At 63.0% G+C, this 24,873-nt stretch overlaps 2 protein-coding genes and 2 long non-coding RNA genes across 4 annotated transcripts; 2 read left to right on the top strand and 2 right to left on the bottom strand.

The window, feature by feature from the left end:
• Positions 1–2,449: 2,449 nt before the first annotated feature.
• LOC140845659 (uncharacterized) lies at positions 2,450–11,396 on the top strand. Its single transcript, XM_073220345.1, has 15 exons — positions 2,450–2,654; positions 3,414–3,604; positions 4,182–4,268; positions 4,607–4,758; positions 4,897–5,110; positions 5,333–5,499; positions 5,632–6,140; positions 6,906–7,115; positions 7,451–7,554; positions 8,039–8,108; positions 8,754–8,819; positions 9,160–9,228; positions 10,033–10,163; positions 10,272–10,375; positions 10,749–11,396. The coding sequence occupies exons 1-14, from the start codon at positions 2,517–2,519 to the stop codon at positions 10,354–10,356; spliced, it is 2,193 nt and encodes a 730-aa protein (XP_073076446.1). The 5' UTR covers positions 2,450–2,516; the 3' UTR covers positions 10,357–10,375; positions 10,749–11,396.
• On the bottom strand, positions 8,124–10,855 carry LOC140845660 (uncharacterized). Its single transcript, XR_012124495.1, has 3 exons — positions 10,733–10,855; positions 9,175–9,210; positions 8,124–8,780 (listed from the first exon to the last, which is right to left on the bottom strand). It is a non-coding gene; the product is annotated as an uncharacterized lncRNA (long non-coding RNA).
• A 4,838-nt stretch (positions 11,397–16,234) lies between the features above and the next one.
• On the top strand, positions 16,235–24,666 carry LOC140845657 (uncharacterized). The gene is made up of 15 exons (XM_073220344.1): positions 16,235–16,439; positions 17,199–17,389; positions 17,967–18,053; positions 18,392–18,543; positions 18,682–18,895; positions 19,118–19,284; positions 19,417–19,925; positions 20,693–20,902; positions 21,238–21,341; positions 21,826–21,895; positions 22,541–22,606; positions 22,947–23,015; positions 23,820–23,950; positions 24,059–24,162; positions 24,539–24,666. The coding sequence occupies exons 1-14, from the start codon at positions 16,302–16,304 to the stop codon at positions 24,141–24,143; spliced, it is 2,193 nt and encodes a 730-aa protein (XP_073076445.1). The 5' UTR covers positions 16,235–16,301; the 3' UTR covers positions 24,144–24,162; positions 24,539–24,666.
• On the bottom strand, positions 21,911–24,645 carry LOC140845658 (uncharacterized). Its single transcript, XR_012124494.1, has 3 exons — positions 24,523–24,645; positions 22,962–22,997; positions 21,911–22,567 (listed from the first exon to the last, which is right to left on the bottom strand). It is a non-coding gene; the product is annotated as an uncharacterized lncRNA (long non-coding RNA).
• Positions 24,667–24,873: the final 207 nt, after the last annotated feature.

Here is a 24,873-nt window from a genome sequence, read left to right as displayed (position 1 = left end):
CTTGTCCATGTGCTAGAAGTGGGGAGAGGGGCTCTTGACAAAAGTCTGCATGCGAGTATTAACTGCAAGGCTGCCGGCTCCAGGCAGGTGCAAGGAGACACTCCCTTGCTGATTCTAACAGCAACAGTTGCAGAATTTGAACACATAAGCCAAGTCCCCCGGAAATCTGCACCGCAGGTGGCAGTTCCTGTCTTGTCAGCCAGCACTGATATTCCAAGAAACGCTTAGAGCTGTGCTTTTCAAACTTGTGGCTATCTTCGGGGGAATAAAGTCAGAAAGTCTCCCTCAAGGCATTTCATGATGTGTGTGGGACTGCTCTTAAGGGAATGCAGTAAGAAATGAATTCGTGTATAGATAGAAAAGGGGAATCAAATCTTTTGTTCAAAACTGAACACTAACATTCACCTGAAAGTGAACCTCAAGTAGCCCCCAGAAACTTTGTAACCACTAAACGTTGGGGGTGGGGGGGGGGGGGGGAGAGCAGGGCAGTTTCTTCTTGTTCTCCAGATTTTCTGCATCTGAGGATCAGAGATAAAGCTGAAAGCTGATTTTGTTCAACCCCAACCATCCAGTCCCCAGGGACTGAGAAAGAGCAGAAAAGAAAAACCACAAAGCAAGTGAATCGGATGCAGGAATGTCTGCTTGGACCCCTGCAAGCAGCTACTTCATGTGTCTGCACCCCAGCCTCTCTCCTACCATTTCCCCTGGAAAAGCCCTGACTGCTTGTGTGTCAGGAGGACGGCGGTTCTCTAAGGCAGGAGCCTGCCACTCCCTCATTTACTAGCAAGTCAATAAACTATTCTTTTCTTTCCTCAAAACCTTGTCACTGTGTTTTGTGATTTGACCTCAGGGACGAGGACCGGGTCTTGGCATCAGGAGCAGCACCCCCGACCCCCCGACCAAGTGCCCGCAGGGCCGCTCCCTCAGTGTCAGAGGCCACAGGGCCGAGCTGTCAGGGACGCAGAGCTCCCGGCTTCCTCCTTGCTAGCCACAGGGGACTGTGCCGGCCAGGAGTGCCTGCTGTGTGGCGGGTCAAGCACAAGCCTCTAGAACTCCCTGTAAAGTATACATTGAAAGCAGTACTGCCTTCCAGGAGAGCTTACAGACTGGAGTGACCACCAAGGCCTTGGAAGATGTCGGCGTGGTGATTTCCGCAGACCCTTATTGAAGTCACTCGTTTGGCCTACGCCGAAAACGGATGAATCTTGGAGATGACAGTGCATGATGGTCACCGTCATCGGAGTGTCTCATATTGTAGTTACTGCTGCACATGGGGCTTCATCACTTGGTCCCCAAGCACCCAGTGTGTAAGTAGTGGTCAGGAAAATGCTCTTTGTTCTCTTCCTGTGAGTGAAGACCAGCAGGGCGGTTAGCTTTCAGCCGGCAAGGAGAGAGAACTATCTCAGAGGCATATCAGGCCTCCAGACCTAGGCTGTCACTTAGTCAGAAGGAACCTTCATCTCCTTTTCCTTCCAGAAGCCGTCACACTGGCCCATCCCATTGATGGCACTCTGCTGACTGGACCCGGGGATCAGGAAGTACAGCTCATCTAGGCATATTGACAGAACACACACGTGTCAGAAGGTGGGAAATAAATCCAACAAAAATTCAGGGGCCTTTCATCTTATAGAAGTATCTAGAGGTCTATCTTTGTGGGCATGCAAAGCTCTCCCTTCTAAGGTGATGAATAAGATGCTGTATCTGCACGCCCTCCAACACACACACACACACACACACACACACACACACGGCACAGCAGCCTGGTAGATCACCTCGGATTTCAGAGGCAGCACAGACCTCATGTCCAGTGTGCTACTCTGCCCCACTTACTGATTGGTCTGAAAAGCACCTAGTTTGAGAGCAGCCTGGAACTGTGGAAGGTGGACGCCAGGAGATGGCAACACCTGGATCTCCTCTCATTGCCGCCCCTTCAAGGTGCACACCTGAACATGGCCTAGAGGGGAAGTGACTTGCCCAAGATCACAAGGCCCAGACCCCGGACTGACTTGCGTGCTGTTCCACCTCTGAGTCTGTGCATCAGACACACGTGACACCAGCCCCCAGGAGTTTTAGGTGTCGTCCGTGTATCCCTGGGGATGTCCCTAGGGAGGAATGTCTGGCGTGACCCTGCCTGTGCAGGTTGGGACGTTGGGCAGCTCCTGGGAGGTACCGTGGCCTCAGCAGGACAGGGAACTGGGGAGAAAAAGAGGCCTGAGCTCAGCTCTTGTCTCCTCAGAGCTGGGACCCTGGTGTCATTGCCAAAGAGCGAGGGGAGGGCTGTGGTGGAGATCTGTGTACTCATGCATGGCAAGGGCCAGGAGGGTGGGCAGTCAGCAGCCCAGAGGGGCATGTGGGCATGTCTGAATGCAGGTAGGGGCCCTGGAAGTGGACCCTTGAAGAGGTGATGTCACTCAAGACACGCCCAGTAGAACCTGAATTGTGACCCAGACGGAACCCAGATCCTGGCCGCAGACCCCAGTCCTGCTCACTTGACCGGAGGCGCTCGACAGAGCAACATGCGGTCTTGTTTTGCGGAGCCTTCTGAAGGCGTGGGAGTCAGGGAAGCCGAGAGGGAGAGTCTTCCTGCTCGCTGTGGGCGCTGGCTCAGTGGCCTCCTCCACCGCCTCTGTCCGTGTCTCCCGAGGAGCCCCGAGGTAACACAGGGCGGCCCAGAGCGGGCCCCTCCAGGGCCAGGCCACAGTGTGAGCCGTCCCGGGCTGAGCTTCCTGCCGGCCTTTCCTGTGTGTTTGTTTGCGGTGGGCGTGGGGCATGGGGGGACTGAAGGCTGGGGATGAGGGGGGCCGTTCCTGGGTGGCAGCACGTTGTGAGGTGGTGGCCCCCTAGCGGGGCAGTCAGTGTCACGGCTCTGGTCTCAGCACTCAGGACGTGGAGGTGAGTGTTGGGACCAGGTACTTCCACCCACATGTTCATCCTGAGCCCGGGGGGTGTCCTCTTCTTCCCCCAGGGACTGGATGTCTAGGCAGATGGCCCTCTGTGCCTGATCTCAGGGGCACAGTTTGGGGCCCACACTGCCCCCTGCGGGGAGGTCCACGCAGTCCCGGGTGCCTGCTCCCCAGCTACAGGGCGCTGGCTTTGCAGAGCTCCACCCTGGGGAGCGAGGAGGCGCTGGGGGATGGATTCACCTACTCCATCTCCCTGGACCTGGGGCAGGCTGCCTACACCCCAGGACCCCATTCCAAGCCTGGTAACCTGCCAGGGCCCTCCCAGGGCTGCCCCACGAGATTGGCCAACAGACCCACTCCGGAGGGCCTGGAACCTCGATCCCGGGGGCACCCCGTGCCGCTCCTTGCTCGCACCCCAGGGGGCTGGGGGCTCTCGGGTGAGCTGCAAACCTCCCTCACCCTGGTGGGTCCTGGGTTTCCCACTGACTATCTCCCTGCTGCCCCCCTCAGCGTGAACCTGAGCCAACTCGCCATGGGACTGAGGTCCCCAGGCGCAGGGCTCCCCGGACAGGCGTGAGGAGGAAGGGGAGAAAGCGCACCGCACGCATGGAACCGGCCCCAAACACCAGCCGGGGCGCTCCCGAGGCTACCCATCCTCCCGAGGACGCTGACCAGCCGACCACGGACCAGCGGCTCCCCAGGTGAGCACCCACCCCCTCCTCGGCACAGTCAGGCCTCTGCCCACAGCCCGCGGTGTCTTGAGTGTCCCCACATGTGTCTGAGCCGCTGCGTGCTCCTCTGACAGGCAGGGTGGCTGGCGGTCAGCCTGTTAGGGTGCCCGTGGGGAGCACGGGAGGAGCTTAGAGGGGCTCCCCTGGTGCCTGGCAGTGCAGAAAGGACTGCCGGCCAAGCTGGGCCACTTCGGGGCTTACCTCTCTGTACCCGATGAGAAGCCTTTGGCCTCACCTGTCAGTGGCCTGGAGCCTGGCTCATTTGGAAAAGCACATGGGAAGCAGCCTTTTGGAACGGAGGGTTGCGATTCCGTGCGGCTGGGCCCAGTCCTCTTCCTCACCGTGGCCACACGAGGGACCTCTGGGGACAGCAGAGGGGTACCCGAGAAGGTTCTGGGGGGACTTCCTTCAGCAACAATAGCTATGCAGGGCCCATTTTGTGCAGACCCTTTGGGGACACTTGGCATAACTGAGTGAAGGAAGCAGACACAGTACTGGGACCCCGTCCCGGGTGGAGTCGGGCAGTCACTTCAGGCGTCATCCGCAGGTCACAGCCGGGAAGCGTCACGGGCGATGCCCTCACGGCCTCGTCATGTAACGGGGGGCATGATGGGTCAGAGGAGGAACTGAAAACGTGAGCATTCACTGGGTCCAGAGGGAGCACTGCCCGTGTCACAGAACGGTGGGAGGAGGCGTGTAGGCCTTGGGGCAGGGGGCGCACAGCAGAGCCCAGGAGGTCACTCATCTTCGGATTCCCATGGGCGGGCTGACAAGACTGGGGACTTCCTACTTGGGAGGATGGGAGAGGATGGGGTCCCAGGAGAGACACGCAGGGTCAGGAAGGGGGAGGGGCAGGTGCCGGGACAGGCAGGGGAGTGCACAGCGGCCAGGCCCACACAAGGGTGGGCAGGGAGGGCAGTGTGGCTGGAAGGACCAGGCTTCTCACTCTGCCACCCTCTGGCCTTCCCCCAGCCCCAGGATGGGACGGGCTGGGTGCCTTGCCTGGGAGCCCGAGCATGCGCCCAGCGTCCATCTCACCCAGCTGTCATCCACCCTGGTGGGCCAAGTCCTCCACCACTTGGTCCAGGAGGAGCACCTGGGGCCCACGGTGGCGGAGCTGGAAGGTGAGGGGCTGCAGCCAGGGGACGTCTAGGGTGGGCTTCCCAGACTGGGGTTCCCTTCAAGGCAGTGAGGGCTCTTCTGTCATTGTGAGGCGCGGGGAATCAGGCCCGGGGCGACCCTTCCTCTGTGTCCTGCTCCAGACCCACGGCAGACGCAGCCGGCCCCAGAGACACGGGGAGGGCCGGCTTCGTGCCTAGAGCCCGTCCAGGAGCTCCCTGAGACCCCTGTGCTGGAGCGACGGGAGGTGTCACCTGCCTCAGCCCCTGCAGAGCTGGAGGATGTCCCAGCAGGGGCCTCATCCCCGCTGGCAGGACCTGAGCTGGAGCCCCAGGAGCCCACCGCAGGGCCCAGCAGGTCACTCATCTTTGGAATCCCATGGGCGGGCTGACGACTGGGGACTTCCTATTCGGGAGGATGGGCGAGGATGGGGTCCCAGGACAGACACGCAGGGTCAGGAAGGGGGAGGGGCAGGTGCCTGGACAGGCAGGGGAGTGCACAGAGGCCAGGCCCACACAAGGGTGGACCCGGAGGGCAGTGTGGCTGGAAGGACCAGGCTTCTCACTCTGCCACCCCCAGGCCTTACCCCAGCCCCAGGATTGGATGGGCTAGGCACCTTGCCTGGGAGCCCGAGCATGCGCCCAGCACCATTGATGCCAGCCAGCTGTCATCCACCCTGGTGGGCCAAGTCCTCCACCACTTGGTCCAGGAGGAACACCTGGGGCCCACGGTGGCGGAGCTGGAAGGTGAGGGGCTGCGGCCAGAGGACCGTGGGCTTCCCGGACTGGGGTTCCCTCCAAGACAGTGAGGGCTCTTCTGTCATTGTAAGGCGCGGGGAATCAGGCCCGGGGTGACCGTCTCTCTGTGTCCTGCTCCAGACCCACGGCATATGCAGCTGGCTCCAGAGACACGGGCAGGGCCGGCTGCGTGGCTGGAGCCCGTCCGGGAGCTCCCTGAGACCCCCGTGCTGGAGCGACGGGAGGTGTCACCTGCTTCAGCCGCTGCAGAGCCAGAGGACGTCCCAGCAGTGGCCTCAGCCCAGGGGCCAGGCCCTGAGCTGGAGCCCCATGAGCCCGCGGGCCTGGGGCCCAGGGCACCTGCTGGAATGGCACCAGGCGTGGCAGAGCCAGGTCCAGATCCAGAGCCCGCCAGCCCCTGGGACATCCTAGGAGGGGTCTCAGGCCCCGAGCTGGAGCCCCATGAGACCTTAGACGCGGGGCCCGTGGCACCCGCAGGCACGGCACAGGGCCTAGCCAAGGTAGAGCTGGACCCGGAGCCCACCAGCCCCTGTGCCGTGAGCACCCGGAATGTGCTGAGGGAGGACGAGCCGCCCATCCTGGTGTTTCCTCCCCGCCTGGTGGGCCAGCAGCTGAGCCTGCGCTTTCTGGTGAGCGGAGCGGGCTCTCGGGGAGGGGGGCCGGGGGCGGGGGCCTTCCCTGTGTCACGGGCTGCCCTAGACCGGCCCTCCCCTGACGTGGACTCCTGTGATCTGGGCGCACGTCCCAGCTTCCCCACGGATTTCACCATGTGCCCTGGGAGACTCTCCTCACCCCCAAGCCCTCACTGACCACACGGGGACAGTAGGGCTGGCCCTTAGGGATCCTTGCAGACCAATGAGGAGGAGCGGAGGGAAGGTGGGCAGGGCCTGGCCGGGCTGGGAGGGGCAGGGCAGGGGAGGGGTGCTCAGGGAGGTGCTGCCAGGGCCTTAGGTCCCCGGGCCATTGGCCTGGCAGGCCTCCGCAGCCTCCGCACCTCAGCAGCCCCTGCCATGGACGTGACTGCATGGGAGACACAGACACCACGAAAGGCCCTGGGGGAGTTGTTTTGGGGGAAACTGCGCCTGAGTGGGGAGCGGGATCCAGGGGGTGGCAGCATGGGAGGCAGATGCCCCAGGTTGGGCAGGCGTGAGCTGCCTTGTGCTGCAGGGAGGAGGTGAGTGAGGGTGCCTGTGAGCAGAGCCCCTCCGTTCCCCACCACTGTGGGGTCCTGTGCATCCGGTCCTGGGCGCCTCAGTGGACAGGGTCTGAAACCTGGACCGCCACAAGGCTCACAGCACGTCCCCAGCTGCCTGGGCTCCAGCTCTGAGCGGTGACTCAGCCTGGGCACGGGGGCACCAGGGGCACAGCTGGATGACACCCCTTGTGATCCCCAGGGGCTGTATAAGGACATTTTGGAATGTAAGAAGTTCATTCAGGACCAGCCACAGATGGGAGACACTGGGTGCCTGGCTCCCACCATACAGAGGCTCCTGATGGAATGTGACACCTTGATCAATGTGGTCACCACCACCTGCCTCATGACCCCGAGCATGATGGCCCAGGAGAGGGCACGAGTGGTGGAGTTCTGGATCTGGGTGGCCATGGTATGTCGTGGGACGGCCCCCGGGGTCCACCCTGGCATCTTGGAAACTGCTCCTCTCCGTTGTCCGCTCCTGAGGATGGGTTCCTATGGTCTGCCCTGTACGGTCCCTGGGCCCTCCTGCCAGGGGTGTGTGGACCTGGACTCGCAGGCCCCGGGGGTGGGACAGCCATCCCAGGCCCCTTCCTTGGGTTGAGCCGCAGTCCTCCACCCAGGAGGGCTGCTCAGCAGGTACCAGGTGTGCTGGGCTCCCTGGGTGCGTGTCTCCTTAAGGACAGGAGTTCATGGGGCATAGAGCAGAGAAGCAGGCCACGCTCTCAGCTCTGTCTTCCCTCCCAGGAGAGTCTGAGCCTCAGGAACCACATTGCCCTCCGTGCCATTCTGTCCGCCCTGCAGCGCCCTGCTATTCATCGTCTGCACAGCACCTGGGGTCATGTGTCCTGGTGGGTAGGCCTGTCCCCGGGACCAGGGCACCTGAGTGGACAGGGACGCCCCTACGTCTGGCAGTGTCCCTCAGTGGGCTGGGACTTCCTGGGAGGCGGCAGAGCCTAAGGACAGGGATGCTGGGCTCTTGGAGCCCCTGTGGGTTAGGCCACGGGTTCCCCCACAGGAATCAGTTCCCTGCAATGTCAGGTGTGGGGTGAAGCCCACTGGAGATCTGGAGCTTGTGCTCTGCAGCAGGAGGTCTCTGCCCCAAGGACGGCGACCTGGCCCCAAGCAGATTCGCCCCCGGGAGAACAGGGAATGGAGGCCCCGGGTGGAAACACGCAGCCCCCTCCCCAGGCCACGGATTCCCAGGGCTCAGGGCCGTGGTGGAAAGCCTCCTGCGGGCCAGCGGGCCTTCTAGGATCCCCGGGAAAAGGGGTCGGCCCCGAGACTCTCCGCCTGCTGGCCGCATGTGTCCCTCCTCCTCTCCCCTCCCCTTAGCGTCTGCCTGGCGTTATATGAAAAACTGAAAACGCGGGACAACTGGGTGCACAGGAAGCGGCTGTTCAAGGTAAATGGAGGCTAGAGGTCTGGAAGGGAGGGGTCCTTGGGGCAAGTCCTCTGCCGCGCTGTGTCCCAGCTTGGGGGCAGGCTTGAGAGGGGGGGAGCTGATGGCATCCAGTGAGGACCCAGAGAACAGACCCCCGTCAGGGCTGGGGCTGGTGTGGAGTCAGCAGCAGGGATGGGGCCTGTGGCCAAGCAAGGTCGGCTTGTCCCCTGGGTCCCCTGAGCCTGTCACTGCCCCTCTGTGGCCTCGGGCTCCTCATGTGGACGTGGAGGGTTGCCGTCACCCTGGGGTGTGGGCCTCCCTGGTGAGCAGGGTCCAGGAAGCCCAAGATGCGCTTCAGCTTTGTGCCCACCCCACCCGGTCATGTGAGAGGAGCCATGGTGATAGCCAGGTGACAGTGGGTGCTCAGGGCACCCTGGGAGGCAGAGGGACCTCCCCTGACCCTCTCAGGGCGGCGGCCGTGGCCCAAGAACCCCCATGAGTGTGAGTGTGTGCTGGAGCTGGGGTCGCTCTGGGCTGAGAGCCTGCTGGAGGTGGGGACAGCGTTGGTGCCAGGGGGCTCGGGCAAGGCGTCCACCCACCACGGTCTGGCTGCGGGAGGCCACGTGGGAGGGGAGCAGGAGCACCTGAGTGTCCGGGGCCTTGCAGGAGATGACCTTCACGTTGATGCAGATGCTGTGGGACCGTATGGGACCCGACGTGAGGAAGAGGAAGGTGAGAGAGGCCTGGGAAGGGTTGGGGGCCGTGGGGGAGCCCTGCACCTGCCCCCGGTCCCACCAGCCCTGAGCTGCCGGCACTGGGGTGACCAGGAGGGCGAGAGCAGCTGGGTACGGGGAGAAGTTGGAGGGCAGGTGCAGGGACCACAGGTCCCGGGACTGGCCAGAAGCCAGCCCTGGGAGGGCCCGGGACGGGAGAACAGGGCGAAGGGAGGGGAGGGAGGCAGCACAGGGTGGTCCAAAGGAGCTGGGAGCTGCGGGTGTGGGGTGCAGGGGGGCTCTGTGGGCGCCCCTGAGGCAGGCAGGCGACTCATCACCTCCCCACCCCGGTGGCACAGGGCATGGTCCCCTACCTCGGACTGATCCTCTATGACTTCGTTTACAAACACCTGGAAAATGATGAGGAAGTGAGTGAGCCCAGAGGGGCACAGGGGGGCAGGATGGTGAGCTTTAGGGAGGAGAGGGCCTCAGTGAGCCCGGACCTCTCAGCACCGGGCCACCCCCATTCCTGAGAGTCTCCCCTCCACCTCAGGACGTGGGCTTCTTGGAGAGGACTGCCAGAAGGACCCACCTAAGCCCCAGTCCTGGCCCCAGGGCAGGTGGGGCTGAGGGCTCCAGCGGGCAGCACCTGGGCAGGACTGGTCTCCCCCTCAGGCCCTGCCCCGGGGGAGGGATGCTGCTCCTTCAGGGCAGGAAGCACATGGGGTGGGGGTGGGGGGCTGGCACTGCCTTCCCGCCTGAGGCCTCAGCTCCCCGGTGCAGTCCCCGCTTCTCGGTAGCCCGGGATGGTGCTGTTTCTGGGCAGGCCTGCCCCTTGGAGGGCCCTGGCGGTCCTCCACCTTGAGAAAGGGTGGGGACGTCCCGGCCTCGTTCTGGGCTCAGGGGGCTGTTTCTGATGCACTTTGGTTGCCTTCCTACCGACAAGACCCCCTGGGCAGGGCCCTGTCCAGCCCATCCCCTGGGCCTAACGTGTCTTGTGAGAGTAAAGAAACGCAGAGCTCAGGACACTCAAGACTTTGTCAGGTGGGGGACGGGGTGTGGCGTCAAGGCCGCCTTCCCGGGAGAGGAGTTGGAGACCCAACAGTGGGAACAGGCAGGGCTGGATGGCATTGGAAGGAAGGCGGGTTCCCGTGAGCAAAGATCCGGGACCATCCCAGTGCCCCACTCCTCACAGCCCTCCTTCTCTGTACCCCATTCTTGCTCCTCCCCAGTCTGCTGTCCTGCAAAGTGAGATCATCATGCAGAAGCAGCTGGTCAGGCTGTACGACCTGCAGCCCGATGAGGGCTTCGAGTCCTTTCTCGAGGCCATGGAGACCCTGGAGCCCCTGGATGAGGAGCAGAGGTGAGGCCGGCCGGAGTCAGGCGTGGGCTGCAGCTGCCGGCAGGCTCTGGGGGAAGGGCCCCCTGCCATGGGGCTCCAGGGGCTCACAGGTGTCCCTCTGTCCCGCAGCTACCGCCTGTCCTGCCAGCTGGAGCCCCCAGGCCAGGGACCCGGCAGAAAGGGAGCGTTACAGTTATTCAGGTCCCACGTTTAAACGTCCTGGCCAGGGCCAGGTGAGTTTCTGGGCTGGGGCGATCGGCAGCGGGTGGGCTGTTCCCCAGCCTCAGGGAAGCTTCGGGCCATGCTGGGTGTGGGGGCGTCCTAAAGATCAATGGGGCTGGGGCCCCAGCTCCACTGCTGACCAGTCCTGTCAGACTGAAGGGTGGTTCCCTTCCCCTCTGGGACCCCGTTTCCTCCTCTGTGAGTAGGTGACACCCAGGAGCCTTCCCGTGACAGGGACCCCCCCCCCCCCCCGGGTGCTGGTGATTGACAGGACCCTCCGCACAGGGCCCGGAGCCCCGAGGGCAGTGGGGACGGGGTGGAAGCAGGATAATGGGGGGAACCCGGGATAAGCAGTCTCTTCTGCTCACCCGCGTGGCCCTGTAGCTGCTGTCATCGGGCCCTCGGCCCTGCTGGTGTCCTGGCTGCATGTGGAGGAGAGCTTCTTCCCCTTCGGGCAGGCGGCACCCGGCGCCCCAGGGCCCCAGTCTGCCTGCTGCTCCTCCTCCTCCGGCTGCTCATCCCGAGCCTCTGCCGGGGCAGCTGCTCTGGCACCTCCTCCTTCGGCCGACTCGGGCAGCTCCCCAGGCTGCCGCTGCATCCTCAAGGACCCGTGTGTCGCTGCGGCGCACCTGGCCACCTTCGTGCTGTGTCGTCGCCTCTGCTTGTGGCCCACTGGACAGAGGCGAGCAGCCCCACCGTGTGGAGGATGTTCCCCTTCGTGCAGGTGGCCTCCCGCCGTGACACCAACTCCTGCCTGTGTGTTTCTAAGGGGTCTAGACTCCTGCGTCCCCACAGTCAATTCCGGAGTTCCCAGGGACCCCGGTTGGAGGGTCCCCAGGCAGTGACCCCACCTCCCCACCCCTGTGCTCCTGCCCGGGGTCCTCGCACGCACGTCCTCACTCCTACACGCTTCCTGGATGACCTCAAGATGCTGGACCAGAAGCTGGACGACATTCCTCTACCCTGACCCCCCCCAGCTCCGCCCTGGCCTGCGCCCTCCCTTACCAGAGAAATAAACACTGCCTGCTCTCTCCAGGCTCCGCTCACCTCACTTTCCTTCTGAGGGAGCTGGTGGGGCCCGCCTCCCAGGAGTCCCATTCCCCTGCCCCTGCCCCGTGCCTCAGGCCCCACCACACCCTGTTGTTCTGCCAGAGGGCATGTTAAGCCCCAGTGGAGGTTAAGAACTTGGGCCCAGGTTTGAATATTGCCTCCGGCACTGATCAGCTGAAAGGCCTTGGCCAACCTGCTGGGATCCCCCATCCAGAAGATGGGGCCACTAACGGCAGCTGCTTTGCAGAGGAGATAAAGGGTGCAGGAAAGCTGATGCTGGGTGGGGCCCAGCAGCCCTTGGCTGTGAGTAGGTGACGCCCTACTCATGGGATATTGAGTATTATGAACAAGCAGAACTGCCCTGCATGCCCACCACCCCCAAGCCCTCTGGGAACTGTCTCAGCAGGCCTGGGGCCATACAGGCGGAGGGTCTTCTCCAGCTCCTGGGATCAGAGCCTGCGTTTGTGTGAGGACAGTCACACAGCAAACCATACCCAGTTCCCACTTGGAGAGTTAGAACTCTCTCTGCTCATCCTCTGCCCCATTCCCAGGGCAGTCGCAGGGGCTCCTAACTGCAGGACTTATCAGAGCCTTCACTGGGTGTATTAGTCTGCTCAGGCTGCCATAACAAAGTGCTACGTTCCTGGAGACTTAACCAAAAGAAATGTATTGTCTCCCGGGCCGGGAGGCTGGAAGCCCAAGGTCAGGGTGTCTGCTGAGGCCTCTCTCCTGGGCATGTAGATGTAGATGGCCGTCTTCCCCCACAAGGTTTTCCCTCTGTGTGCACGTGTGTGTGTGTGTGTGTGTGTGTGTGTGTGTGTGTGTGTGTGTCCTAATCTTGGAAGGATACCGGTCATACTGGATTAGGGCCCACCCAATGGCCTCATTTGAACTTGATTATCTTGTGAAACACTCTACCTCCACTCTCTCCTGTGGTCCTGGGTGTTAGGGTTTCAATGTCTGAACGTGGGGTTTGGGGGGCTGTGCACAATCTAGGCTGCAACACTCTGCTAAGAAGAGGTGGGAACCTCACAGCGTGAATAAGACAGGTGAGGACCCTTCTTTCTGGGGCACAGATGCATGGCCAGGCGGCTGCCTGAGCCACCCAGTCTCCGGGCAATCAGGGAAGTCTTCTTGGAGGAGGTGAGGTGTGAGTTGAGAATGAAAGTGAAGAGAAGTCGGGAACAAAGGGAGGGAAGGGCAAAGTGGGGGCAAAGGTCAGGGAGTGAGGTGGAGGGGAGAGAGTCGAGTAACAAGTTCTGAGAGCCACGCAGGGCCTCAAAGACGGCGGGCCTTGCCCCGTGCTGGGGAGATGGGAAGCTACAAAAGGCTTCCAACCAGGGGCCGGTGGCGCCCAAGGCTAATGCTGGCAAGAGACTCTGATGGGTTGGGTGCTGGGGAAGGAGGCCCAGGGTGAGTAAGCCGGGTACAGCGCCCCCCGGGGGAGCGCTATGTATTTCCATGCTGTCACAGCTGGGGACGTGGCCGATGCAGGGCCAAAACCTGGAGGGCGTGGACGGAGTCAGGACACCCAGGACCCTTCCTTCCCTGCCCAGTGAGGACCTGGCCCTGATTTGGAGGGCACCTATCCTTTGGAGACTTCAAGGAGATCTGCGCACCTCCCAGAAAAGCCTCACACACACTTTTGGAGGCGGGCTTCACAGAAGCCACCGATCCGGTAGTTCTCCGTTTCAGATGCACGCGAAACTCGTGCCCGCGCAGAAACGTGGATGTGCGAGGTCGTCGGGCGGGGGGGACGAGGAGTGCAGCGGCGAGAGTGGGGTGGCGCAGACCCCCGAGACTGCCCGCCCAGCACGAGCGGCGCCCCGCCCGGCCTCAGCAGGGAAGCCGAGGAAGTGGGAGGGAAGCGGTCTTGGGCTTTAGCGGAGAGACTCGCCTCCCCCGAAAGCCCCGCCTTCCCTGCGGGGCCCGCTTGAGTAGGTGCGCGGTGAGCACCAGGGCTCGCTGCGGCTCCGTTTCCCCGGTGCTTCCATCTCTGGCCCCTGTGACTGGAGCTTGGCTGACCCTAGTCGGTCAGGAGCTACCCAGGATGGCAGGGGCAGGGCCAGGACAGGCAGACTCCTGGGATCCGTAGCCTCACCTGTTGACTAAACCGAAACCTCAGTGAGGCCCAAGTTGCCTTTGTGTTTTTCTTGTAGATTTCTGAAAGTGGTAACAAGTGTAGCAGCCCCAGCAGCAGCAGCAGCAGCAGCAGGGGAAACACCCTGCAAGGCGAAGCGGAGGCCCTGGGTTGCAAGCACTGCCCACTCCTCGGCTCCTGAGGCCTCTGTGGACAGAGTGGGGCAGTGGGTCTGGACATAAAGGCCGCTGTGGGTCCCCTCTTCTCATTTCCCCAACTTGTCCATGTGCTAGAAGTGGGGGAGGGGCTCTTGACAAAATTCTGCATGCGAGTATTAACTGCAAGGCTGCCGGCTCCAGGCAGGTGCAAGGAGACACTCCCTTGCTGATTCTAACAGCAACAGTTGCAGAATTTGAACACATAAGCCAAGTCCCCCGGAAATCTGCACCGCAGGTGGCAGTTCCTGTCTTGTCAGCCAGCACTGATATTCCAAGAAACGCTTAGAGCTGTGCTTTTCAACTTGTGGCTATCTTCGGGGAATAAAGTCAGAAAGTCTCCCTCAAGGCATTTCATGATGTGTGTGGGACTGCTCTTAAGGGAATGCAGTAAGAAATGAATTTGTAATAGAAGAAAAGGGGAATCAAATCTTTGTTCAAAACTGAACACTAACATTCACCTGAAAGTGAACTCAAGTAGCCCCAGAAACTTTGTAACCACTAAACGTTGGGGGTGCGGGGCGGGGGGGGGGGGGGGGGCGGGGGGCGGAGCAGGGCAGTTTCTTCTTGTTCTCCAGATTTTCTGCATCTGAGGATCAGAGATAAAGCTGAAAGCTGATTTTGTTCAACCCCAAGCATCCAGTCCCCAGGGACTGAGGAAGAGCAGAAAAGAAAACCACAAAGCAAGTGAATCGGTGCAGGAATGTCTGCTTGGACCCCTGCAAGCAGCTACTTCATGTGTCTGCACCCCAGCCTCTCTCCTACCATTTCCCCTGGAAAAGCCCTGACTGCTTGTGTGTCAGGAGGACGGCGGTTCTCTAAGGCAGGAGCCTGCCACTCCCTCATTTACTAGCAAGTCAATAAACTATTCTTTTCTTTCCTCAAAACCTTGTCACTGTGTTTTGTGATTTGACCTCAGGGACGAGGACCGGGTCTTGGCATCAGGAGCAGCACCCCCGACCCCCCGACCAAGTGCCCGCAGGGCCGCTCCCTCAGTGTCAGAGGCCACAGGGCCGAGCTGTCAGGGACGCAGAGCTCCCGGCTTCCTCCTTGCTAGCCACAGGGGACTGTGCCGGCCAGGAGTGCCTGCTGTGTGGCGGGTCAAGCACAAGCCTCTAGAACTCCCTGTAAAGTATACATTGAAAGCAGTACTGCCTTCCAGGAGAGCTTACAGACTGGAGTGACCACCAAGGCCTTGGAAGATGTCGGCGTGGTGATTTCCGCAGACCCTTATTGAAGTCACTCGTTTGGCCTACGCCGAAAACGGATGAATCTTGGAGATGACAGTGCATGATGGTCACCGTCATCGGAGTGTCTCATATTGTAGTTACTGCTGCACATGGGGCTTCATCACTTGGTCCCCAAGCACCCAGTGTGTAAGTAGTGGTCAGGAAAATGCTCTTTGTTCTCTTCCTGTGAGTGAAGACCAGCAGGGCGGTTAGCTTTCAGCCGGCAAGGAGAGAGAACTATCTCAGAGGCATATCAGGCCTCCAGACCTAGGCTGTCACTTAGTCAGAAGGAACCTTCATCTCCTTTTCCTTCCAGAAGCCGTCACACTGGCCCATCCCATTGATGGCACTCTGCTGACTGGACCCGGGGATCAGGAAGTACAGCTCATCTAGGCATATTGACAGAACACACACGTGTCAGAAGGTGGGAAATAAATCCAACAAAAATTCAGGGGCCTTTCATCTTATAGAAGTATCTAGAGGTCTATCTTGTGGGCATGCAAAGCTCTCCCTTCTAAGGTGATGAATAAGATGCTGTATCTGCACGCCCTCCAACACACACACACACACACACACACACACACACACACACACACGGCACAGCAGCCTGGTAGATCACCTCGGATTTCAGAGGCAGCACAGACCTCATGTCCAGTGTGCTACTCTGCCCCACTTACTGATTGGTCTGAAAAGCACCTAGTTTGAGAGCAGCCTGGAACTGTGGAAGGTGGACGCCAGGAGATGGCAACACCTGGATCTCCTCTCATTGCCGCCCCTTCAAGGTGCACACCTGAACATGGCCTAGAGGGGAAGTGACTTGCCCAAGATCACAAGGCCCAGACCCCGGACTGACTTGCGTGCTGTTCCACCTCTGAGTCTGTGCATCAGACACACGTGACACCAGCCCCCAGGAGTTTTAGGTGTCGTCCGTGTATCCCTGGGGATGTCCCTAGGGAGGAATGTCTGGCGTGACCCTGCCTGTGCAGGTTGGGACGTTGGGCAGCTCCTGGGAGGTACCGTGGCCTCAGCAGGACAGGGAACTGGGGAGAAAAAGAGGCCTGAGCTCAGCTCTTGTCTCCTCAGAGCTGGGACCCTGGTGTCATTGCCAAAGAGCGAGGGGAGGGCTGTGGTGGAGATCTGTGTACTCATGCATGGCAAGGGCCAGGAGGGTGGGCAGTCAGCAGCCCAGAGGGGCATGTGGGCATGTCTGAATGCAGGTAGGGGCCCTGGAAGTGGACCCTTGAAGAGGTGATGTCACTCAAGACACGCCCAGTAGAACCTGAATTGTGACCCAGACGGAACCCAGATCCTGGCCGCAGACCCCAGTCCTGCTCACTTGACCGGAGGCGCTCGACAGAGCAACATGCGGTCTTGTTTTGCGGAGCCTTCTGAAGGCGTGGGAGTCAGGGAAGCCGAGAGGGAGAGTCTTCCTGCTCGCTGTGGGCGCTGGCTCAGTGGCCTCCTCCACCGCCTCTGTCCGTGTCTCCCGAGGAGCCCCGAGGTAACACAGGGCGGCCCAGAGCGGGCCCCTCCAGGGCCAGGCCACAGTGTGAGCCGTCCCGGGCTGAGCTTCCTGCCGGCCTTTCCTGTGTGTTTGTTTGCGGTGGGCGTGGGGCATGGGGGGACTGAAGGCTGGGGATGAGGGGGGCCGTTCCTGGGTGGCAGCACGTTGTGAGGTGGTGGCCCCCTAGCGGGGCAGTCAGTGTCACGGCTCTGGTCTCAGCACTCAGGACGTGGAGGTGAGTGTTGGGACCAGGTACTTCCACCCACATGTTCATCCTGAGCCCGGGGGGTGTCCTCTTCTTCCCCCAGGGACTGGATGTCTAGGCAGATGGCCCTCTGTGCCTGATCTCAGGGGCACAGTTTGGGGCCCACACTGCCCCCTGCGGGGAGGTCCACGCAGTCCCGGGTGCCTGCTCCCCAGCTACAGGGCGCTGGCTTTGCAGAGCTCCACCCTGGGGAGCGAGGAGGCGCTGGGGGATGGATTCACCTACTCCATCTCCCTGGACCTGGGGCAGGCTGCCTACACCCCAGGACCCCATTCCAAGCCTGGTAACCTGCCAGGGCCCTCCCAGGGCTGCCCCACGAGATTGGCCAACAGACCCACTCCGGAGGGCCTGGAACCTCGATCCCGGGGGCACCCCGTGCCGCTCCTTGCTCGCACCCCAGGGGGCTGGGGGCTCTCGGGTGAGCTGCAAACCTCCCTCACCCTGGTGGGTCCTGGGTTTCCCACTGACTATCTCCCTGCTGCCCCCCTCAGCGTGAACCTGAGCCAACTCGCCATGGGACTGAGGTCCCCAGGCGCAGGGCTCCCCGGACAGGCGTGAGGAGGAAGGGGAGAAAGCGCACCGCACGCATGGAACCGGCCCCAAACACCAGCCGGGGCGCTCCCGAGGCTACCCATCCTCCCGAGGACGCTGACCAGCCGACCACGGACCAGCGGCTCCCCAGGTGAGCACCCACCCCCTCCTCGGCACAGTCAGGCCTCTGCCCACAGCCCGCGGTGTCTTGAGTGTCCCCACATGTGTCTGAGCCGCTGCGTGCTCCTCTGACAGGCAGGGTGGCTGGCGGTCAGCCTGTTAGGGTGCCCGTGGGGAGCACGGGAGGAGCTTAGAGGGGCTCCCCTGGTGCCTGGCAGTGCAGAAAGGACTGCCGGCCAAGCTGGGCCACTTCGGGGCTTACCTCTCTGTACCCGATGAGAAGCCTTTGGCCTCACCTGTCAGTGGCCTGGAGCCTGGCTCATTTGGAAAAGCACATGGGAAGCAGCCTTTTGGAACGGAGGGTTGCGATTCCGTGCGGCTGGGCCCAGTCCTCTTCCTCACCGTGGCCACACGAGGGACCTCTGGGGACAGCAGAGGGGTACCCGAGAAGGTTCTGGGGGGACTTCCTTCAGCAACAATAGCTATGCAGGGCCCATTTTGTGCAGACCCTTTGGGGACACTTGGCATAACTGAGTGAAGGAAGCAGACACAGTACTGGGACCCCGTCCCGGGTGGAGTCGGGCAGTCACTTCAGGCGTCATCCGCAGGTCACAGCCGGGAAGCGTCACGGGCGATGCCCTCACGGCCTCGTCATGTAACGGGGGGCATGATGGGTCAGAGGAGGAACTGAAAACGTGAGCATTCACTGGGTCCAGAGGGAGCACTGCCCGTGTCACAGAACGGTGGGAGGAGGCGTGTAGGCCTTGGGGCAGGGGGCGCACAGCAGAGCCCAGGAGGTCACTCATCTTCGGATTCCCATGGGCGGGCTGACAAGACTGGGGACTTCCTACTTGGGAGGATGGGAGAGGATGGGGTCCCAGGAGAGACACGCAGGGTCAGGAAGGGGGAGGGGCAGGTGCCGGGACAGGCAGGGGAGTGCACAGCGGCCAGGCCCACACAAGGGTGGGCAGGGAGGGCAGTGTGGCTGGAAGGACCAGGCTTCTCACTCTGCCACCCTCTGGCCTTCCCCCAGCCCCAGGATGGGACGGGCTGGGTGCCTTGCCTGGGAGCCCGAGCATGCGCCCAGCGTCCATCTCACCCAGCTGTCATCCACCCTGGTGGGCCAAGTCCTCCACCACTTGGTCCAGGAGGAGCACCTGGGGCCCACGGTGGCGGAGCTGGAAGGTGAGGGGCTGCAGCCAGGGGACGTCTAGGGTGGGCTTCCCAGACTGGGGTTCCCTTCAAGGCAGTGAGGGCTCTTCTGTCATTGTGAGGCGCGGGGAATCAGGCCCGGGGCGACCCTTCCTCTGTGTCCTGCTCCAGACCCACGGCAGACGCAGCCGGCCCCAGAGACACGGGGAGGGCCGGCTTCGTGCCTAGAGCCCGTCCAGGAGCTCCCTGAGACCCCTGTGCTGGAGCGACGGGAGGTGTCACCTGCCTCAGCCCCTGCAGAGCTGGAGGATGTCCCAGCAGGGGCCTCATCCCCGCTGGCAGGACCTGAGCTGGAGCCCCAGGAGCCCACCGCAGGGCCCAGCAGGTCACTCATCTTTGGAATCCCATGGGCGGGCTGACGACTGGGGACTTCCTATTCGGGAGGATGGGCGAGGATGGGGTCCCAGGACAGACACGCAGGGTCAGGAAGGGGGAGGGGCAGGTGCCTGGACAGGCAGGGGAGTGCACAGAGGCCAGGCCCACACAAGGGTGGACCCGGAGGGCAGTGTGGCTGGAAGGACCAGGCTTCTCACTCTGCCACCCCCAGGCCTTACCCCAGCCCCAGGATTGGATGGGCTAGGCACCTTGCCTGGGAGCCCGAGCATGCGCCCAGCACCATTGATGCCAGCCAGCTGTCATCCACCCTGGTGGGCCAAGTCCTCCACCACTTGGTCCAGGAGGAACACCTGGGGCCCACGGTGGCGGAGCTGGAAGGTGAGGGGCTGCGGCCAGAGGACCGTGGGCTTCCCGGACTGGGGTTCCCTCCAAGACAGTGAGGGCTCTTCTGTCATTGTAAGGCGCGGGGAATCAGGCCCGGGGTGACCGTCTCTCTGTGTCCTGCTCCAGACCCACGGCATATGCAGCTGGCTCCAGAGACACGGGCAGGGCCGGCTGCGTGGCTGGAGCCCGTCCGGGAGCTCCCTGAGACCCCCGTGCTGGAGCGACGGGAGGTGTCACCTGCTTCAGCCGCTGCAGAGCCAGAGGACGTCCCAGCAGTGGCCTCAGCCCAGGGGCCAGGCCCTGAGCTGGAGCCCCATGAGCCCGCGGGCCTGGGGCCCAGGGCACCTGCTGGAATGGCACCAGGCGTGGCAGAGCCAGGTCCAGATCCAGAGCCCGCCAGCCCCTGGGACATCCTAGGAGGGGTCTCAGGCCCCGAGCTGGAGCCCCATGAGACCTTAGACGCGGGGCCCGTGGCACCCGCAGGCACGGCACAGGGCCTAGCCAAGGTAGAGCTGGACCCGGAGCCCACCAGCCCCTGTGCCGTGAGCACCCGGAATGTGCTGAGGGAGGACGAGCCGCCCATCCTGGTGTTTCCTCCCCGCCTGGTGGGCCAGCAGCTGAGCCTGCGCTTTCTGGTGAGCGGAGCGGGCTCTCGGGGGGGGGGGGGCGGGGGGCGGGGGCCTTCCCTGTGTCACGGGCTGCCCTAGACCGGCCCTCCCCTGACGTGGACTCCTGTGATCTGGGCGCACGTCCCAGCTTCCCCACGGATTTCACCATGTGCCCTGGGAGACTCTCCTCACCCCCAAGCCCTCACTGACCACACGGGGACAGTAGGGCTGGCCCTTAGGGATCCTTGCAGACCAATGAGGAGGAGCGGAGGGAAGGTGGGCAGGGCCTGGCCGGGCTGGGAGGGGCAGGGCAGGGGAGGGGTGCTCAGGGAGGTGCTGCCAGGGCCTTAGGTCCCCGGGCCATTGGCCTGGCAGGCCTCCGCAGCCTCCGCACCTCAGCAGCCCCTGCCATGGACGTGACTGCATGGGAGACACAGACACCACGAAAGGCCCTGGGGGAGTTGTTTTGGGGGAAACTGCGCCTGAGTGGGGAGCGGGATCCGGGGGGTGGCAGCATGGGAGGCAGATGCCCCAGGTTGGGCAGGCGTGAGCTGCCTTGTGCTGCAGGGAGGAGGTGAGTGAGGGTGCCTGTGAGCAGAGCCCCTCCGTTCCCCACCACTGTGGGGTCCTGTGCATCCGGTCCTGGGCGCCTCAGTGGACAGGGTCTGAAACCTGGACCGCCACAAGGCTCACAGCACGTCCCCAGCTGCCTGGGCTCCAGCTCTGAGCGGTGACTCAGCCTGGGCACGGGGGCACCAGGGGCACAGCTGGATGACACCCCTTGTGATCCCCAGGGGCTGTATAAGGACATTTTGGAATGTAAGAAGTTCATTCAGGACCAGCCACAGATGGGAGACACTGGGTGCCTGGCTCCCACCATACAGAGGCTCCTGATGGAATGTGACACCTTGATCAATGTGGTCACCACCACCTGCCTCATGACCCCGAGCATGATGGCCCAGGAGAGGGCACGAGTGGTGGAGTTCTGGATCTGGGTGGCCATGGTATGTCGTGGGACGGCCCCCGGGGTCCACCCTGGCATCTTGGAAACTGCTCCTCTCCGTTGTCCGCTCCTGAGGATGGGTTCCTATGGTCTGCCCTGTACGGTCCCTGGGCCCTCCTGCCAGGGGTGTGTGGACCTGGACTCGCAGGCCCCGGGGGTGGGACAGCCATCCCAGGCCCCTTCCTTGGGTTGAGCCGCAGTCCTCCACCCAGGAGGGCTGCTCAGCAGGTACCAGGTGTGCTGGGCTCCCTGGGTGCGTGTCTCCTTAAGGACAGGAGTTCATGGGGCATAGAGCAGAGAAGCAGGCCACGCTCTCAGCTCTGTCTTCCCTCCCAGGAGAGTCTGAGCCTCAGGAACCACATTGCCCTCCGTGCCATTCTGTCCGCCCTGCAGCGCCCTGCTATTCATCGTCTGCACAGCACCTGGGGTCATGTGTCCTGGTGGGTAGGCCTGTCCCCGGGACCAGGGCACCTGAGTGGACAGGGACGCCCCTACGTCTGGCAGTGTCCCTCAGTGGGCTGGGACTTCCTGGGAGGCGGCAGAGCCTAAGGACAGGGATGCTGGGCTCTTGGAGCCCCTGTGGGTTAGGCCACGGGTTCCCCCACAGGAATCAGTTCCCTGCAATGTCAGGTGTGGGGTGAAGCCCACTGGAGATCTGGAGCTTGTGCTCTGCAGCAGGAGGTCTCTGCCCCAAGGACGGCGACCTGGCCCCAAGCAGATTCGCCCCCGGGAGAACAGGGAATGGAGGCCCCGGGTGGAAACACGCAGCCCCCTCCCCAGGCCACGGATTCCCAGGGCTCAGGGCCGTGGTGGAAAGCCTCCTGCGGGCCAGCGGGCCTTCTAGGATCCCCGGGAAAAGGGGTCGGCCCCGAGACTCTCCGCCTGCTGGCCGCATGTGTCCCTCCTCCTCTCCCCTCCCCTTAGCGTCTGCCTGGCGTTATATGAAAAACTGAAAACGCGGGACAACTGGGTGCACAGGAAGCGGCTGTTCAAGGTAAATGGAGGCTAGAGGTCTGGAAGGGAGGGGTCCTTGGGGCAAGTCCTCTGCCGCGCTGTGTCCCAGCTTGGGGGCAGGCTTGAGAGGGGGGGAGCTGATGGCATCCAGTGAGGACCCAGAGAACAGACCCCCGTCAGGGCTGGGGCTGGTGTGGAGTCAGCAGCAGGGATGGGGCCTGTGGCCAAGCAAGGTCGGCTTGTCCCCTGGGTCCCCTGAGCCTGTCACTGCCCCTCTGTGGCCTCGGGCTCCTCATGTGGACGTGGAGGGTTGCCGTCACCCTGGGGTGTGGGCCTCCCTGGTGAGCAGGGTCCAGGAAGCCCAAGATGCGCTTCAGCTTTGTGCCCACCCCACCCGGTCATGTGAGAGGAGCCATGGTGATAGCCAGGTGACAGTGGGTGCTCAGGGCACCCTGGGAGGCAGAGGGACCTCCCCTGACCCTCTCAGGGCGGCGGCCGTGGCCCAAGAACCCCCATGAGTGTGAGTGTGTGCTGGAGCTGGGGTCGCTCTGGGCTGAGAGCCTGCTGGAGGTGGGGACAGCGTTGGTGCCAGGGGGCTCGGGCAAGGCGTCCACCCACCACGGTCTGGCTGCGGGAGGCCACGTGGGAGGGGAGCAGGAGCACCTGAGTGTCCGGGGCCTTGCAGGAGATGACCTTCACGTTGATGCAGATGCTGTGGGACCGTATGGGACCCGACGTGAGGAAGAGGAAGGTGAGAGAGGCCTGGGAAGGGTTGGGGGCCGTGGGGGAGCCCTGCACCTGCCCCCGGTCCCACCAGCCCTGAGCTGCCGGCACTGGGGTGACCAGGAGGGCGAGAGCAGCTGGGTACGGGGAGAAGTTGGAGGGCAGGTGCAGGGACCACAGGTCCCGGGACTGGCCAGAAGCCAGCCCTGGGAGGGCCCGGGACGGGAGAACAGGGCGAAGGGAGGGGAGGGAGGCAGCACAGGGTGGTCCAAAGGAGCTGGGAGCTGCGGGTGTGGGGTGCAGGGGGGCTCTGTGGGCGCCCCTGAGGCAGGCAGGCGACTCATCACCTCCCCACCCCGGTGGCACAGGGCATGGTCCCCTACCTCGGACTGATCCTCTATGACTTCGTTTACAAACACCTGGAAAATGATGAGGAAGTGAGTGAGCCCAGAGGGGCACAGGGGGGCAGGATGGTGAGCTTTAGGGAGGAGAGGGCCTCAGTGAGCCCGGACCTCTCAGCACCGGGCCACCCCCATTCCTGAGAGTCTCCCCTCCACCTCAGGACGTGGGCTTCTTGGAGAGGACTGCCAGAAGGACCCACCTAAGCCCCAGTCCTGGCCCCAGGGCAGGTGGGGCTGAGGGCTCCAGCGGGCAGCACCTGGGCAGGACTGGTCTCCCCCTCAGGCCCTGCCCCGGGGGAGGGATGCTGCTCCTTCAGGGCAGGAAGCACATGGGGTGGGGGTGGGGGGCTGGCACTGCCTTCCCGCCTGAGGCCTCAGCTCCCCGGTGCAGTCCCCGCTTCTCGGTAGCCCGGGATGGTGCTGTTTCTGGGCAGGCCTGCCCCTTGGAGGGCCCTGGCGGTCCTCCACCTTGAGAAAGGGTGGGGACGTCCCGGCCTCGTTCTGGGCTCAGGGGGCTGTTTCTGATGCACTTTGGTTGCCTTCCTACCGACAAGACCCCCTGGGCAGGGCCCTGTCCAGCCCATCCCCTGGGCCTAACGTGTCTTGTGAGAGTAAAGAAACGCAGAGCTCAGGACACTCAAGACTTTGTCAGGTGGGGGACGGGGTGTGGCGTCAAGGCCGCCTTCCCGGGAGAGGAGTTGGAGACCCAACAGTGGGAACAGGCAGGGCTGGATGGCATTGGAAGGAAGGCGGGTTCCCGTGAGCAAAGATCCGGGACCATCCCAGTGCCCCACTCCTCACAGCCCTCCTTCTCTGTACCCCATTCTTGCTCCTCCCCAGTCTGCTGTCCTGCAAAGTGAGATCATCATGCAGAAGCAGCTGGTCAGGCTGTACGACCTGCAGCCCGATGAGGGCTTCGAGTCCTTTCTCGAGGCCATGGAGACCCTGGAGCCCCTGGATGAGGAGCAGAGGTGAGGCCGGCCGGAGTCAGGCGTGGGCTGCAGCTGCCGGCAGGCTCTGGGGGAAGGGCCCCCTGCCATGGGGCTCCAGGGGCTCACAGGTGTCCCTCTGTCCCGCAGCTACCGCCTGTCCTGCCAGCTGGAGCCCCCAGGCCAGGGACCCGGCAGAAAGGGAGCGTTACAGTTATTCAGGTCCCACGTTTAAACGTCCTGGCCAGGGCCAGGTGAGTTTCTGGGCTGGGGCGATCGGCAGCGGGTGGGCTGTTCCCCAGCCTCAGGGAAGCTTCGGGCCATGCTGGGTGTGGGGGCGTCCTAAAGATCAATGGGGCTGGGGCCCCAGCTCCACTGCTGACCAGTCCTGTCAGACTGAAGGGTGGTTCCCTTCCCCTCTGGGACCCCGTTTCCTCCTCTGTGAGTAGGTGACACCCAGGAGCCTTCCCGTGACAGGGACCCCCCCCCCCCCCCCCGGGTGCTGGTGATTGACAGGACCCTCCGCACAGGGCCCGGAGCCCCGAGGGCAGTGGGGGCGGGGTGGAAGCAGGATAATGGGGGGGAACCCGGGATAAGCAGTCTCTTCTGCTCACCCGCGTGGCCCTGTAGCTGCTGTCATCGGGCCCTCGGCCCTGCTGGTGTCCTGGCTGCATGTGGAGGAGAGCTTCTTCCCCTTCGGGCAGGCGGCACCCGGCGCCCCAGGGCCCCAGTCTGCCTGCTGCTCCTCCTCCTCCGGCTGCTCATCCCGAGCCTCTGCCGGGGCAGCTGCTCTGGCACCTCCTCCTTCGGCCGACTCGGGCAGCTCCCCAGGCTGCCGCTGCATCCTCAAGGACCCGTGTGTCGCTGCGGCGCACCTGGCCACCTTCGTGCTGTGTCGTCGCCTCTGCTTGTGGCCCACTGGACAGAGGCGAGCAGCCCCACCGTGTGGAGGATGTTCCCCTTCG

Source organism: Manis javanica, chromosome 13, assembly GCF_040802235.1.
Source record: "Manis javanica isolate MJ-LG chromosome 13, MJ_LKY, whole genome shotgun sequence".
NCBI lineage: Eukaryota > Metazoa > Chordata > Mammalia > Pholidota > Manidae > Manis > Manis javanica.
Note: the sequence above shows the minus strand (reverse complement) of the source record. Positions and strands in the feature narration are given on the sequence as shown.